At 37.7% G+C, this 15,283-nt stretch overlaps 2 protein-coding genes across 2 annotated transcripts; one reads left to right on the forward strand and one right to left on the reverse strand.

The window, feature by feature from the left end:
* Positions 1 to 1,821: 1,821 nt before the first annotated feature.
* On the forward strand, positions 1,822 to 9,789 carry LOC133526167 (calcyclin-binding protein). The gene is made up of 5 exons (XM_061862654.1): positions 1,822 to 2,039; positions 2,194 to 2,425; positions 2,745 to 2,951; positions 8,173 to 8,338; positions 9,606 to 9,789. Exons 1-5 carry the CDS (start codon positions 2,019 to 2,021, stop codon positions 9,703 to 9,705), a joined length of 726 nt encoding a protein of 241 aa, XP_061718638.1. The 5' UTR covers positions 1,822 to 2,018; the 3' UTR covers positions 9,706 to 9,789.
* Positions 9,790 to 9,871: 82 nt separating this feature from the next.
* Positions 9,872 to 13,897, reverse strand: LOC133526166 (zinc finger CCCH domain-containing protein 13-like). The gene is made up of 2 exons (XM_061862652.1): positions 10,692 to 13,897; positions 9,872 to 10,072 (listed from the first exon to the last, which is right to left on the reverse strand). The coding sequence occupies exons 1-2, from the start codon at positions 13,544 to 13,546 to the stop codon at positions 10,027 to 10,029; spliced, it is 2,901 nt and encodes a 966-aa protein (XP_061718636.1). The 5' UTR covers positions 13,547 to 13,897; the 3' UTR covers positions 9,872 to 10,026.
* Positions 13,898 to 15,283: the final 1,386 nt, after the last annotated feature.

Raw genomic sequence — 15,283 nt, forward strand, 5'->3', positions numbered from 1 at the left:
AGACTGGCTCAAAAAAACATAAATATGAAATATAGAAATAAGTCAGTTTTCTCGTGCACCTATTTTACAATAATTATACATAGAGGTTTTTCGTGTTGCAAAAGTTTTACAATATGAGGTGATCCTGATATGAGTCCTAAATCATTCAAATTGGTATCTTAAATTAACCTATATTTTCAGAAAATAAAATAATAAAAACCGGCCAAGAGCATGTCGGGCCACGCTCAGTGTAGGGTTCAGTAGTTACTCTTCCGTCACAATAAGCTAAACTGGAGCTTAAAGTATAGTAAATTGTTAACCAAGGGATGAAACAGAACCTTTCACATAGGCAAATTTGCATAATCAGTACCTAATTAAAGTAAGTCTTTTTACTATGACGGGGGAAACTTTTTGCGATAACTCAAAAACAGCTAAACTGATCATGTCCGCTATAGTTTTCATTTAATGTATTTCTTAAGCTTCCAAGATTTTTTTCATATTTTTTGGACCTATGGTTCAAAAGTTAGAGGGGGGGACACATTTATTTTTTCTTTCGGAGCGATTATCTCCGAATTTATTCACTTTATCAAAAAATGTTTGTTGAAGACCCCTATTAGTTTTGAAAGACCTTTCCAACGATACCCTACACTGTAGGGAAGTAAGCTTTCTAGCACTAACGACCACGGAGCAAAGCCTCGGACAGACAGACAGACAGACGGACATGGCGAAACTATAAGGGTTCCTAGTTGACTACGGAACCCTAAAAATGGGGGTCTCAAAAAAATGAACAATCCTAATCTAACTAATCTAAACTCGACTAACTTGTTTCATACGCAGTAGTTGGCACCACTACATTACTGTCATGTCTTAAGGGTGTAGACCCTGGGTCTTAAGGGTGTACACGATTGGAAACGAGATTTCGATTTAGGCCCGTCCAGATGATATGATAAAATTTACAACGTAAAAAAAATTGGCGTCAATCTATAAGTGACGCAGCTGTAAAAGAGAGCGAGAGAGAGTTATGCTGACCGGACCAAGGTCGCGGTCCGGTAGTTCCGGTACGCCCGTTTATAAAAGCTTTTAACAGACGTACAGCGGATTAAGTATAAAGAGTCCTCCACACTCGTGCGCAAATCGAGGCGCGAAGCCGCGAACGCGAGTGTGGATGGCCCTCGCGTCGATTTTGCAGATTGTTCACGCCTTCTCGCCTTATTCTCCGTTTTTTGTCAGTATTTGGCCCGCGTCAAAGGAGACGCGAAGCGCGAACTTGCAAGACCACACTCGCAATCGCTTCGCGCCGCGATTCGCTCACGAGTCGGTTAATCTGAACTGTCATAACCTTCTATGGCGGCTACTTGGTTATATTGAGTGCGAACTTGATCAACCAAAAATCAATTTGACATTCCCAGTTTGAATCAGTGCCGTGCCGCAAACTAAATCCGATCAGCTGACGCTTCGGCGCCATCTTGCCGCGAACCAAACTGCGAAATCGCCGTGAAGTGGTGCGAGTGTGGAGTCTACGTCAACGTCGCGGTATGTTCGCTCCGCCAAGTCGCGCTGCGATTCACACGCATAGTCTGGAGGGGACTTAATAATATATATGTATGTAGCGGCGGACCACTTTCCACTCGATCAAATAGGTACCAAGTTCGCGGTCCGGTACGCCCATTTGTAAGTGCTATAAAGCCCTTAATTTAATATTTTCCTCATGTTTCAAGTTTCAATATTTTTTAATACAAGTAACAAAACTTGTACTCCAAATTCGTTCATATTCTTATTGCAATATGGTTGAAATTGTTAATGTATAAAACTTATATTTCTTCGCTTTGAAGTCTATTATGACATTTACATTTCATTGAGTTTTTGGGTTACGAACAGACGGCATTCTTTCTAGCAATTTCGTGCTAGTGCGAGATATTTCAATTTTTAAGAAGCATAATTATATTGATTACAATAAACTGCACTAAGGATCTGTCTTGGTAACTAAAATTTTTTTTGAGAGAACGTTTAGTGAGAAAATTGTAGGTCATCATTCCAGTATGTCAGCGAAAATAATCGAGGTAAGCACATGTTTTCTTATAAACAAACATTTATCTTCATTGTTTCTACTATTGAAATAACAAAACAAAAAATCGTTATAAAGAATATGATAGATTTAAAGACTATCAATCTCAAAATAAACTGACTGTAAATAGTTTCATTGTTTTACTGTAGTTAAAGAGCGACATCGAAGAGCTAAATGATTTGCTGAAGCTAGCAAAACGCAAAAAAGTACAAGATGTACTGTCGCTCGAGATACGAAAACTGGAAACTGAGTTGATCAACTTGAAAGATAAAGAAGAGAGCCAGAAGGCCGCTGCGTCAGCTGCCGAATCTGCTGCTCCGACCACCTCTAACGCACCGGCTGGTTCACAAAAACGTTATCAAATCAAATTAAATGGATATGGTAAGTAAATAATTCTAGTTTGTAGTTAGTAATAATTCATTACTAAAAGAGGTATTGTATAATACAAAATAATGAATAAGTAGTGAATAAATTTTTCACCTTACGCCTATGTGACGGTGGCGAAACCGCCAAGCCATATATTTTGACTAAGGTGTAGAGTTCGTTAAGTTAGGGCTTGTAGAGATAGAGGCTTGGCTCTCCAAGAGATCTGATAAGTTTTTGACAATGCGAGTCTTATGGTTTCATCTTGGCAACATTTTACTTAAGATGTTTTTGGATTACAATTAATACTTACCTTAATTGTATTTTTGAATTCCAGGTTGGGACCAGTCCGAAAAGTATGTCAAAGTATTTGTGACCTTGAAAAATGTCCAGAATGTCCCGAAAGAGCAGGTGTACTGCAAACTGACAGAGCACTCCATGGAGCTGCATGTGGACAACCTGGAGAACAAGGACTATGTGCTGGTGATCAACAAGCTGCTGGAGCCTATTGTAGTGGAAGACAGCCATTGGAAACAGAAAACAGGTTTGTAATTGATTCATTTAAATTGGACCATTGAATTGAGGGGCTAGCCCTAGTCTTATCTATACATCTTATAAAACAAAGTCCACCACCACATTCTTCTGTCTGCATGTTCCCAAAAAACTCAAGCTACTGAGTGGATGTAGTTTTCACCTATCAATAGAGGTATTCCTGAAGAAGGTTTAGGTGTATCATTTTATAAGATTTACCCTTGCGAAGCTGGAGCAGGTTGTTAGTTTAAGAAAAATGTGAATGTTCTACTATCATGATTCTTGAAGACCCCAGTTACTGGATAATGTACAGAGACATACAGGGTGATCTACATTAGTTATCAAGTTTGAAGTGAGAACTAATTTGTACTATTTAGTACCTCCTTCCTTTAAAAAATTGTACCTCACGGTACTTAAAGTTATCACCAAAAAACAGTACACCCGCCATTCTGACTGTCAGAATGGCGGGTGTACTTTATTATGCCATGTTCCCGTGGTTACTGATAAATTCTATAAAAGCCAAATTTTTGTACCTTCATATCTTATACCTTTAAACAAGCAATTCTTGGATATACATATTTCTGTGATCTCGGAAACGGCTCTAACGATTTCGCTGAAATTTGGTATATGGGGGTTTTTGGGGGTATACAATCTATCTAGATTAGTCTTATGTTTGGGAAAACGCGTGTTTTCGAGTTTTCATGCGTTTTTCTTTCGACGCAGAATATGGTCGCTAATTTCGTGTTGCCGCCCACTGTCCGTCTGGTCCAGCGGGTTAAGACGCGGACTGCTAAACGAGTGTTACGGGTTCGAATCTCGCCCGGTGACTAACTTTTGTTTTTTTTTATATGTTCAAGTTTATATATAATTTTTTAATTTTTATTGTTTTAGACAAGTTTTATTTAGTAAAAAAATGACCTATGTAATAAGAGAAACTGACAATAGATGGCGTTACTCTGTGACAAGTGCTGTAAGGTTAAAATCGATTGTAAATAATAATAATTGTCAGTTCACATTTTACTTTTTAAGTTTATGTAGATTATCACCTATAGACCACCATTACAATAAATATTTATAACCGAGCTTTCGCCCAGGTACTATTCGATTGTAATACAAGTCATTTTATTTGTGGTTTCCAAGTTTTACTCATTTTATATTTTGCTTGCTGTTACAGTTTTGCAGGCGTTATCATTTTTCAAGCAGGCTATTACTATTGTCGGCTATACTATTGAAGCAGGGAATTGAATACACGGAATGTAACGATATTACAGCGATGTCAGTAGAATATTTATTCGAAATATGTAGTGTAGAAATTAGTAAATTAAATCTAATATTGATCAACTTGTACTGGCCGGATAGCAAAAGATTGCCTGACCTATTTTTTGAACTGTTAACTAAACTAATGCAATACATACAGCATAGATATAGCAAAAAAGATGTTATCATCGGTGGAGATTTTAATGTAAACATCTTACAAGAAACGAAATGCTCACTAACACTACTAAATTTAATGAAAACTTTCCACTTTCACCAAAACGTTAGAGAACCCACCAGAGTAACTAATACTAGCTCTACATGTATAGATCTTATTTTTAAAAATTTTCATCGCGAAAATTGCTATATTCAAGTACGCGATTATGGGCTATCAGATCACAAAGGTATATTAATTAACCTCCCGTCGGTTGCTTTCGACACAAATAGTACTTGGAATATTATGAAAAGGTTGTATAACGACAAAAATTGCTTAAATTTTAAAACAGAACTAATTAAAGTTAATTTTCAAAACATTATATCCCCAGCACAAACGGTAAATGATAACTATAATCAATTCTACAACGTTATCAAAAAAATATTGAACCTATGTATACCTAAAATCAAAATTAAAATCAAAACAAAATCTAAAAAGGCATGGTTGACAAAAGGTATTAGACAATCGTGCAAACATAAAAGATTACTTAAAGTATTTATATCTCAAGCCAATAATGAAAACCTAAACAAACACTATAAGCAATATGAGAAAACATTAAAAAAAGCTGTGATAACCTCAAAAAGGCTGCACAATATAGAAATGATTAAAAAATCTGATAATATAATAAAAACAATGTGGTATGTAGTAAAAAGTGAAACCAATAAATTAAATAAAAAAAATCGAATTAATATCAAATTAAAAACTCTAAACACAATCATAGATGAGCCAAAAGCAATCGCTAACACGTTCAATAGCTTTTTCTTGTCAGTCGGAAATCAAACGTTACCCTCGACGAGTAGACCAGTAATATCAACAACTAAAAACTCAATGTACTTACGACCAGTATCAGAACTCGAAGTTAAAAATATAATAAAAAACTTAAAAAACAAACGAAGCTATGGATACGATGAAATGCCACCTTATTTAATTAGACAATGCGCAGATATACTGTCAGGACCCTTAGCGCTACTAATTAATCAATCCTTCGCGGAAGGTATTTTTCCTGACGCATTAAAAATATCAGTAATAAAACCCATCCACAAAAAGGGTAATAAAAGCGACTGCGATAATTATCGACCAATAGCGCTCTTATCGACCTTTTCAAAAATATTTGAAACCGCGATGTCGAGGCGACTCTACTCATTTTGCGAAAAATTTGGCATCTTTAACGATGCCCAATACGGCTTCCGAGAGAAGAGATCCACAACCCTAGCAGTGTACAAGTTTGTTCGGGAGGTACTAAACATAATTAATGAAAGGAAATACGCTATAGGCGTTTTACTAGATATGAGCAAGGCTTACGACCGAGTTAGGTATAATATACTATTAAAAAAACTAAAAGATATAGGTATAAGAGGAAATGCTCATGACTGGTTTTGTTCATACCTCACAAACCGCGTCCAGTATGTCGAAATAGAACATCACAATTACAACACTGATACAATACAAAATGTCCAATCACAAATAACAAAAGTAAACCAATCGATACCCCAGGGAAGTGTCCTTGGATGTATTTTATTTCTTATCTACATAAATGATTTACCCAATATAATAAATAGCCCATGTACCTTGTTTGCTGACGATATTTCTTTTGTTATATCGTGCGAAAACGAACAAACCCTGAACAGCGATTTAAACTCTACATTAGAAGAAGTTGTAACATGGCTTAGTGACCACAACTTACAAGTAAACTTCGAAAAAACGAAAATTATACAATTTAAACCTTTTCAAAAGCGAACATTAAACATCAATTACTCTTACAACAATAATAAAATAGAATCAATAAGTTCAACTGTATTTTTGGGTATTAACATTGACTCAGCCCTTAACTGGAAAGATCACATAAATAAAATAAGTGGCAAATTAAGTAGCTTCATTTATGCACTATATCATCTAAAAAAGTGTACTGACATAAAAATAGCCACAAATGCATACTACGCCTATGCTCACTCTTGGTTACAATACGGAATTATACTGTGGGGAAATAGTCCAAGTGTGAACAATCTTTTTATATTACAAAAACACTGTATTAGAATCCTTGTAAATATTCATCCACTGGAAAGCTGCAAACCATACTTCGTAAAACTAAGAATCCTGACCCTAATCTCCATGTATATACTGGAAGTGTGTCTATTCGTAAAGAATAATGGAAATCTCTTTCCTCAATACTCGCGAGCGGCCCACCTACGACCTAAAACTAGACTAGCCACACCAAACTCTACGCTACAGATGATCCACAAAGGCCCTTTTGGCATGGCCATAAAAATATATAATAAAATCCCAAATGAAATTAAAGAAATAAATAATTTTAGTAACTTTAAAAATTCATTAAAAACTTATCTAGTAAAAAAAACGTACTACACATTAAATGATTTTTTTAACGATAATATGGACGAATAACGTCACCGGCACAAATAAGACATACAAATATATATAATATATCATACACCAGCCCTTTCTAATTGGCTTATGCCCATGATGCATGTTATTTCATAAGTTAGTTTTAAGAATATTGCTATACCCTTCCAGGGTTCATGTGGAACTGTATTAAATAGTTTTAAAGAACTGTACACTAACATGAGTGCAATAAACAATTCTGATTCTGATTCTGATTCTGATTCAAGTTATCGATTTCATTTTTAAGAAAAAACGCTAAGGTACAATTATTTTTATTATGCCAGGATTTATTACCTTTAATGTTTAATCTGTTAAGTTCAATTAACTCGGTAAATCATGTCTTAAAAAAGGCTAGGCGTCAATTCAAAGAAATCTTCCTAAGGAAAATCATTTTTAAGACATGATTTTCTGAGTTATTTGAACTTAACAGATTAAACATTAAAGGTACCAAATCCTGGCGTAATAAAAATAATTGTACCTTAGCGTTAAAAAAGGCTAGGCGCCAATTCAAAGAAATCTTCCTAAGAAAAATCCTTTTTAAAGACATGATTTTCTGAGGTATTTGAACTTAACAGATTAAACATTAAAGGTACTAAATCCTGGCGTAATAAAAATAATTGTACCTTAGCGTTTTTTCTTAAAAATTAAATCGATAACTTGAAAAATTATAACGCCTGCAAAATAGTAATAGCAAGCAAAATATAAAATGAGTAAAACTTGGAAAGCACAAATAAAATAATTACTCGTATTATAATTGAATATGAAGGTACAAAAATTTGGCTTTTATAGAATTTATCAATAACCACGGGAACATAGCGTAATAAAGTACACCCGCCATTCTGACTGTCGGGATGGCAGGTGTACTGTTTTTTGATGATAACTTTACGTATTTTTTTTTAAATAGAGGTACTAAATAGTACAAATTAGGTACAAAATTATGGTATGCTTTTCAATTATTTTTATTTAGGTACACCCGCCATTCTGACTTTCACAGTTAGAAACACAAATTCGTCTTACATTTTCTCCATCTATTACAATCAATTACTTTTGCTATCTTAATACTGAAATTGTAAGTAGAAATTAAAAATATCAGCAACTGATCTGAAGTAATAAATATGTGTCGCAACTTTTAAACCAAAGGTTCCAAAAGGTTGCGGGTTTGAACCCTGGCTGATACCTAGTACCAATGAGTTTTCAATTCAATTTCAGTTTGCTAATAGTTTACGATGGCAAACTCTTGGGATTAGTTAGATTGCTGAACGGTGTTCAGATTTTCTAAGTATGCTGTCGCAAAAGGTAGGTATTAAGATGATGATGATAGTCTAAACACTCTAAACTAATAACTAATGAATGTTCTATTTTATTTTAGACATGGTGGTGATCTTCCTTGCAAAGGCTCAACCAAACGTAAAATGGTCACACATGACCAGCCTGGAGAAGAAAGCTGACGACCAACACAAGAACCGCTTCAAGACTGATGACATGATGGACAAGAAGGATCCCCAGGAATCTATCATGAGTCTAATGAAAAACATGTAAGTTCATCTGATGCTCTTATAATGATACTTTTCATCACACTTGCTCTTAAAAGGTAGTACACACACCACAGACCCCCTAGACGCCGCAAACATGCTCAATAGTATGGGGACCAAGCGTGTCAATTTTTTGATGCCTACTATGACGTCACGCAAGCGATTTTGTGATGTGCAACGCTATATAATAATAAATCGACGTTTTTATGATTGATTTATATCGATTCTTTTATCGAATATAAATCGAGTTAATGGACAAAAAATTCAAAGCGATACCAGTACATTCGGTGCTCCAGATTTGAGTAATATAGTACAATATGAAGAATAACAATATTATATTATCTCTCACTTCATACTGAAGCTTAAACTTCATAAAGATCTTCGTAACACGAAACCGTTACAAAAATCGATTATAAATTGAATTGCACAGCGATACTGCATGAAACATCGCAGTGTACTACACTAGTGGCTTAAAATCGACTGAATATGACAAAATCCCTTCTACCATGTAACTAAACGATGTACGAAAGTATCGTTTGTTTGCTGTATATTGCGACCTACAAATAAAATGCCTTTAGTGATGCATCATATATAAGCCGTAATGGATGGCGTACTTCGTAAAGACACTATCTTGGTACAAACGTCACGACATCATTACAAATTGAAAATAAATGATTTTAAATTAAATAAGGCGATTATTTAATACCAAAATTACTTATGAAAAGAAATGTCACCTTTTACATGACTAACCGCTCTCGTCGTATTCGCACAGTTAATTATGCTACAATGAGGCATTTTGTTGCGTGGCAATAAACGTCTGACACTTGGGATGCCATGAGGTCATGACCACCACTGAGCGAGAAGTAGTGCACTTTACTACTTAAAAACACGCGCAAGTCTTGTACTGGCGGTATCTAGTTAATCCTAAATCTGTGGCACACATGTAGGCGATGCGGTCCGTAAATCCTAAATTTCGACCTAAGGCTGTAATGTATGTCAGAAATTAGGCAGAAGTTTATTTTTTATCCTCACAAGTGTGATGAAAAACATTGTTGTGCAACGGTACAGGAATTAAGAAGTCATGTTAATTAAGCCCTGCTTAGTGCTTAGGGCTTCGATTCACACGTGTCTACTTCCCACACCTATATTTTATGAATAAATATTTAGTTGATTGATTGCAAAGGGCCTCGCAGATGTCTAGACTAGATTAGTTCACGCTACGCCACTGCCTTTACCTGCTTTGCAATTCATGACTTATTTATTATTTCAGGTACGAAACTGGCGATGATGAAATGAAGAGAATGATTTCCAAAGCTTGGTATGAAGGACAACAGAAGAAAAAGACGGGTATAGATTCAATGGAACTGTAGATCTCCAACCAATACGATTCTTTTTAATTTCGATTTAGTTTTAAGGTTAATGAATAAAATCAATAATTAATAATTTCTAGGTAATCTTGCCGTTTTGTTTGAGATTATTACCAGCACAAGCCTTACATTCTTTACCAGTCAAGGAATACCTAAATAAAAAAAAAGATTATTTAATAACGGACAATATATTATATTTTCTCTACATAATATGTTTGCATACATCAATTCACAACTATCTTGTCTCTAAGAACTACAGAACTACGTACATTTAGCCATAGTATCCTCTACTACTACTTAAATATTATATTCTTGACGTGTTATTCAATCCACTTTGATGAGACGCTGAGGCGTCGGCCACCAAGATACCCTGAAATCATCCACGTATTATTTTCCGCTTCTTCATACAAGCGTATGGAAATTGTTTTTCGATTCTAACTTTTATAATAGGGTCAAAGTTCTTTTCTTTGTCTTGTTTCTGACCACTCTGTCACGCTCTTATTTTTGTCTTTTATCAAATAAATATATAAGGTTGAGTGTTGTGTAGATTATAATTCCGTCACATGTTTTGGGGACAAAAAAAGACGAGAAAAAGAATTTTGACCCAATAAAAAAAAATCGGAAAATATCAAATGAAACCATACCACAGTTATGATCCTTGACTAGCTATAGCTAATAATATACAATAAATAGCCGGATCCACACAGAGCGAGGATACGCACAAGGCAATTTCCTCACGCACAATACGGCCGAGGCACGTCTACACTGGACTAATCGCGTAAAAATATTTTCCATTATTTCAATTTCCAGGGAGTTCAATGGGGACTACTTTTGTATGGAGAAGCCATCGTCCCCTATCGTCTTAAGAGAGTTCGATTTGGAATTACACTTTAATTTTAGTTTCAATCGTTACCGTTAGGGATGCATTGAAAGTCGACCGCGATTTTATATTATCAAAATTTTACTGTTTGAAATTTACGTTTTCTTACCTGGTTTTCTTTTCGACGCTCCCTTTGTTAAATTGAATCAGCAGCCCGCAAATGTAAAGTCCTTGCAGTGTGTAGAAGATGTACTGCCAGTTCATCGTGGTTGTCCCATTCTCGGTTTGGGCGGGGTTCCTGAACATGCCTTGGAATTCTCGCTTTTTGGCAAAGTCTGTGTCGAAGCTATTTCGCGATTTAGCTTCCATGTGTCGTCTTCCAAAGTTGTCCCTATCATGGTTCCTTTGAGTGTCCCTCCGTGTATCTCGCTGAAAGGTGAAACTGCGCCGGCTATCAAGCGAGTCACGTTTGTCGAGACGTTCAATCACGCCATCAGATCCACGCATCGTTTCTTCTGATCGGCGATCCAACGTGATCGTTTTGGAATCTCGGTTCAAACGGCTTTGCAAAGACCTCTCACGTCTCATTGATCGAATATCTCTTTCTAGGCTACGAGTAGCTCTTCGGTTATTAGCTCGTTCATCTTCAGCTCGAGATACAATATTTCGAACCGTGCGGCGGCTTCCAAATGTTCTTTCTTGGATGCGAGCATCCCTGTTATTACTTTGACTTTCCCGACGGGAATTAGGGACACGGTCCAGTGAACGAGATTGCCTTTCAATGCCTTGAGTGTATCGCCGATAAGTACCGCTTTCAATAGCTCGAACATCTTCAATATTTTGACCATATTTATGACTTTTATCACTTCGTTCAGTTTTAAATGCAAGGACTCTATTACTTCGAGCATCTGCTTCATCAGCGTGTTCAGATCTGAATGCTCGTATTCCAACCTCATGAGCATTTCGCCGGCTTTCATCCGTGCGCTCAGACCTGAATGATCGTGCTCCAACAATGCGCGCATCACGTCGGCTTCCGTCAGTGCGTTCTGTCCTGAATGCTCGCTGCAGTTCAAAATTGCTAGCATGTCGAAGGTTTTCGTCAGTTCGTTCGTCTCTGAATAGTTGAGAATTAACATTTCGAGCATCTCGTCGGCTTTGCTCAGACCTTTCAGTCTTGAATGATCGGACTCCAATGCTGCGCGCTTCTCTCCGACTTTCTTCAGCGCGTTCTCTTCGTAAAGATGGGACTTCAATAGTGCGATCATCACGTCGACTTTCGTCAGTGCGCTCACTCCTAAATTTAGAGCGTTCAATTCTGGATGATCGTGTTCCAAAAGAGCGAGAATCTCGCTGCCTTCTAACAGCGCGCTCATTTCCAAATGCTCTGACCTCAATATTTCGAGCGTCCCGCCCGCTTTCGTCAGATCGCTCAGTTCTAAAAGCGCGGATTCCAATGTTACGAGTTTCTTGTCGTTCTTCGTCAATGCGTTCAGTTCTGATAGTTTGGGGTCGAACATCGCGAGTAAGCCATCGATTTTCCTGTGATCGCTCCCTTGTCATCATTCGAGCCATTCGGTGTTCACTCGACGGTTCTCGGTCGTAAACACAGGTTTCTACAGTGCGTTTGGCATTTAACTCAATTGCACGGAAATCCTTTTCGGCATTTTGGATGGCCTTCCGTGTTTCCGCTGCACGAATATTATTTATACTTTGTCGAGCTTCTGTTTCAATATTATGGTTGTCATTTCGGTTTTCTAAAACTTGCTTTGAAAACTCCCTTCTGGAGTCCTTTCTATATTCTGCGCTTCGTTCTAGTGATGCTGCCATGCTTCGAGCATTCCTTCGGTTTTCTGCAGTAATTTCACGCTTAAATATCCTGGACCCACTAAGATCCTTTTGGAATCGGTGATCATCTACTGATCGTACTGCTCTCGCCAGTCTAGCTTCGTTTTCGGTATCTCGGATTTCTCTTCGGGTGTCAACAGATTGGGCTCGTTGAGCGTTTCTGCGATTTTCAGAAATACGATCATCTAGAACTCTGCGGTTGGCAGAATTTAGGATATGTCTTCGTTCAAATGTTAGTTGGATTCGAGAATCACTTTGCCTTTGTTCGACAACGAATCGCTGAGTACTGCTAGTCTGACGATCATTTCGGCCAAGGGACGTAGTATCTTGTGTAGTCAAATGCGAGCCCTCATTGGCACTCGCTCGATTTACCCTATCACCTGTGGTTGACGAGCTTCTTATTTCCCCGCTGGAACGTCGGTTAAGAATTTCTCGTTCCGCATTACGGTCATGTTGAATTCTGTACACAGAACGCCGCGTGTCCATCTCTTGAGCAGCCTCTCTCGTAACACGACGTTCATTCAAAGTCCTTGCTCCATTATCTCTCGCTCGGTTAAAACGTACTTCCCGATGTTCTCGAATTCGTTGCGTGTCTGCATTAATTCCATTTTCTCCGGTATCTCGTCTAGATTCCACTGAAACTCTTTCATTGAAGCGCTTGTTATCGATGCTTTGAGAACGGTTTTCAGACAATCTGCTGTTTTCTCGGCGGTCAGAGAAGCGAGCTTGATGGGATTGCTGTGCTGTTGATATGCGCTCACGTTGGATTTCTTGCTTCCGTTCGTCGCGGTGACTGGAAACGGGGCGTGTTTTGCGAATTTCGCGGTGGAGGACGGCGTCGTTGCCGATGCGATCGTTAGAAAGCCTTGTCAACGTAATCCTCTCTCTTTCCACGGTATCAGCAAGCCGCCTGTCTGAAGATAAAGCGATGCGAAGAGTATCTTCCTTCACTTCATTACGGCGGAGCTTACGAATATCGGCCCTCTGGTTTAGGCGGCGATCTTCCACGGCAGGTTTGTTAAAGCGGTAAGTTTCATGAAAGTTGAGTTCCGAGTCCCGCACCGATGTCCGATAGTCACAGCGTTCCTGCCTTCCATTAACGAGGCCGCGCTCAGTGTACGAAGCAATCGGCTGAAATACCGCGACAAAGGCAAGAAGCAGTAGACACCCGTTATGCATAGTCACAGTAGCCCTTTTTGTATGGATTTCTTCCTTCGTGATGTAGTAGAAGTGCTCCTTTGACGGTCGTCTTCTAACTGAATGTGGTAGAGCTGCTACCTCCTTTTATATTGCTGAAAAGCAGTCGCAAGTGTGAATTTCGATTAAGCGCTACAGTGCATTCAATTTTCATGAGCCGCCCACAGGATACAACAGCGCTAAAACGCGTGGTTCAAACAATCTTGCTCCTCTTATAGCTAGAATCCTATACTCATTCATGAATCCTTTTGGTCAGTACATATAAAGTTAAGTTTAAATCCAAGTTGTTTTCGAATCTCCGCCTAACAAAACACGTTTTAGAATTACCGCTTGTCGAAACAATATTTCTATAGTATAGGTATGTAAGTAGGCAGGTTTAAACGGAATATAAGTACTTATATATATCCTGACTTTTACCTTTGGATGTCACGCGGGTGGCTGTAGGTAGGTAGTACTACTCCTCGGTTGGAGGGAATCGTTGACTACCTACTAATCTATGCGGATGCCACGTTCGTTGACGCGACAGCCTCCAACATCCATACAAACTACATACATGAGTTTTTAAATTCTTAAATAGCTACGTGAGGAAACCGGAGCCCACAAGCATATACCGTATCACATAATTTACGTGCGTAGTAACGCATACTTTTGCATAGTTATTTCTAAACAAAAAAGGTGTAACATATCGCAACATTTGTGGATATAAAATTCAACCTCGTATAAAAAGGATGGATATACATTTTTTTTCTGCATGCACCTGAAGTATGTAATTAGTTAAATTAACACAAATCGACTTGAGCCTACAGTACGCTCAATAAGACTTATATTGTGGGTACTAGACGCCGACAATATACACAGTGCACATCGCCATAAAAAATCGGGGTTTTTTTATCGGTATTGACTCTGAAATTAGACGAATTCCAGAAAAGTTTTGGTCTTTAAATATGACCAGGAATACACTGTTAAAATCTTTCGGGCTCCTCGTGAACGCCGTGTATAAACCCTGTACTTTTTTTTGAGCCTAACTAATTTTCCAGCTCCACGAGTACTATCGATTTAACCAATAAAAAAAGTAACCCACTTTTAATTGTCGAGTTTTGTAACGCGGTTAACATGTTGTATGGACCGTTACAAAACTATCAGTCAATTCTGTACGGGAATTTCAGGATAATTAAGGTAAAACGGGTACATTTTTTTCTGAAAACCCCCGTATATAATAGATAGATATAATTACTTAAATTCATAGAAAACATCCATAACTCAGGATATATTATGTTCCTATGTGGACGCAGTAATAAACGCCCTTACCAGTACCCCCTGCTTCGTCGGCATAGCAGCAGTATCGTAAACTTCGTTAAATTTGAAAACATAAGCAAGTATCAAGAATACACGAGCCACGCTACAGTCCCTTGCATGTTATCGTCGGCCACAGCTGCGCGGGAAAATTTGTCGCCGGGCGTAAAATAATTATCTGATTGAACCCTCTCAAGCAATAAATGGAACTCTATATATTGAAATCCTATGACGTCAATGCGGCCATATTGCGACATATTTACTACTAAGTATGTTTTGAAAGTGCAAAATAAATAATAAATCTCTTCTCTAGTAATAATAAAAGTACTACGCGACGTAAGCGCCGATCGCCATAAGGTTCCTTTTGATGTGGACTGTCACATATTAGTATTTTCCTTGCGTTGGTGTGGTGGAAAAATTGGTCGG

The sequence above is a fragment of the Cydia pomonella genome, chromosome 16 (genome assembly GCF_033807575.1).
Source record: "Cydia pomonella isolate Wapato2018A chromosome 16, ilCydPomo1, whole genome shotgun sequence".
In the NCBI taxonomy this organism is placed as follows: domain Eukaryota; kingdom Metazoa; phylum Arthropoda; class Insecta; order Lepidoptera; family Tortricidae; genus Cydia; species Cydia pomonella.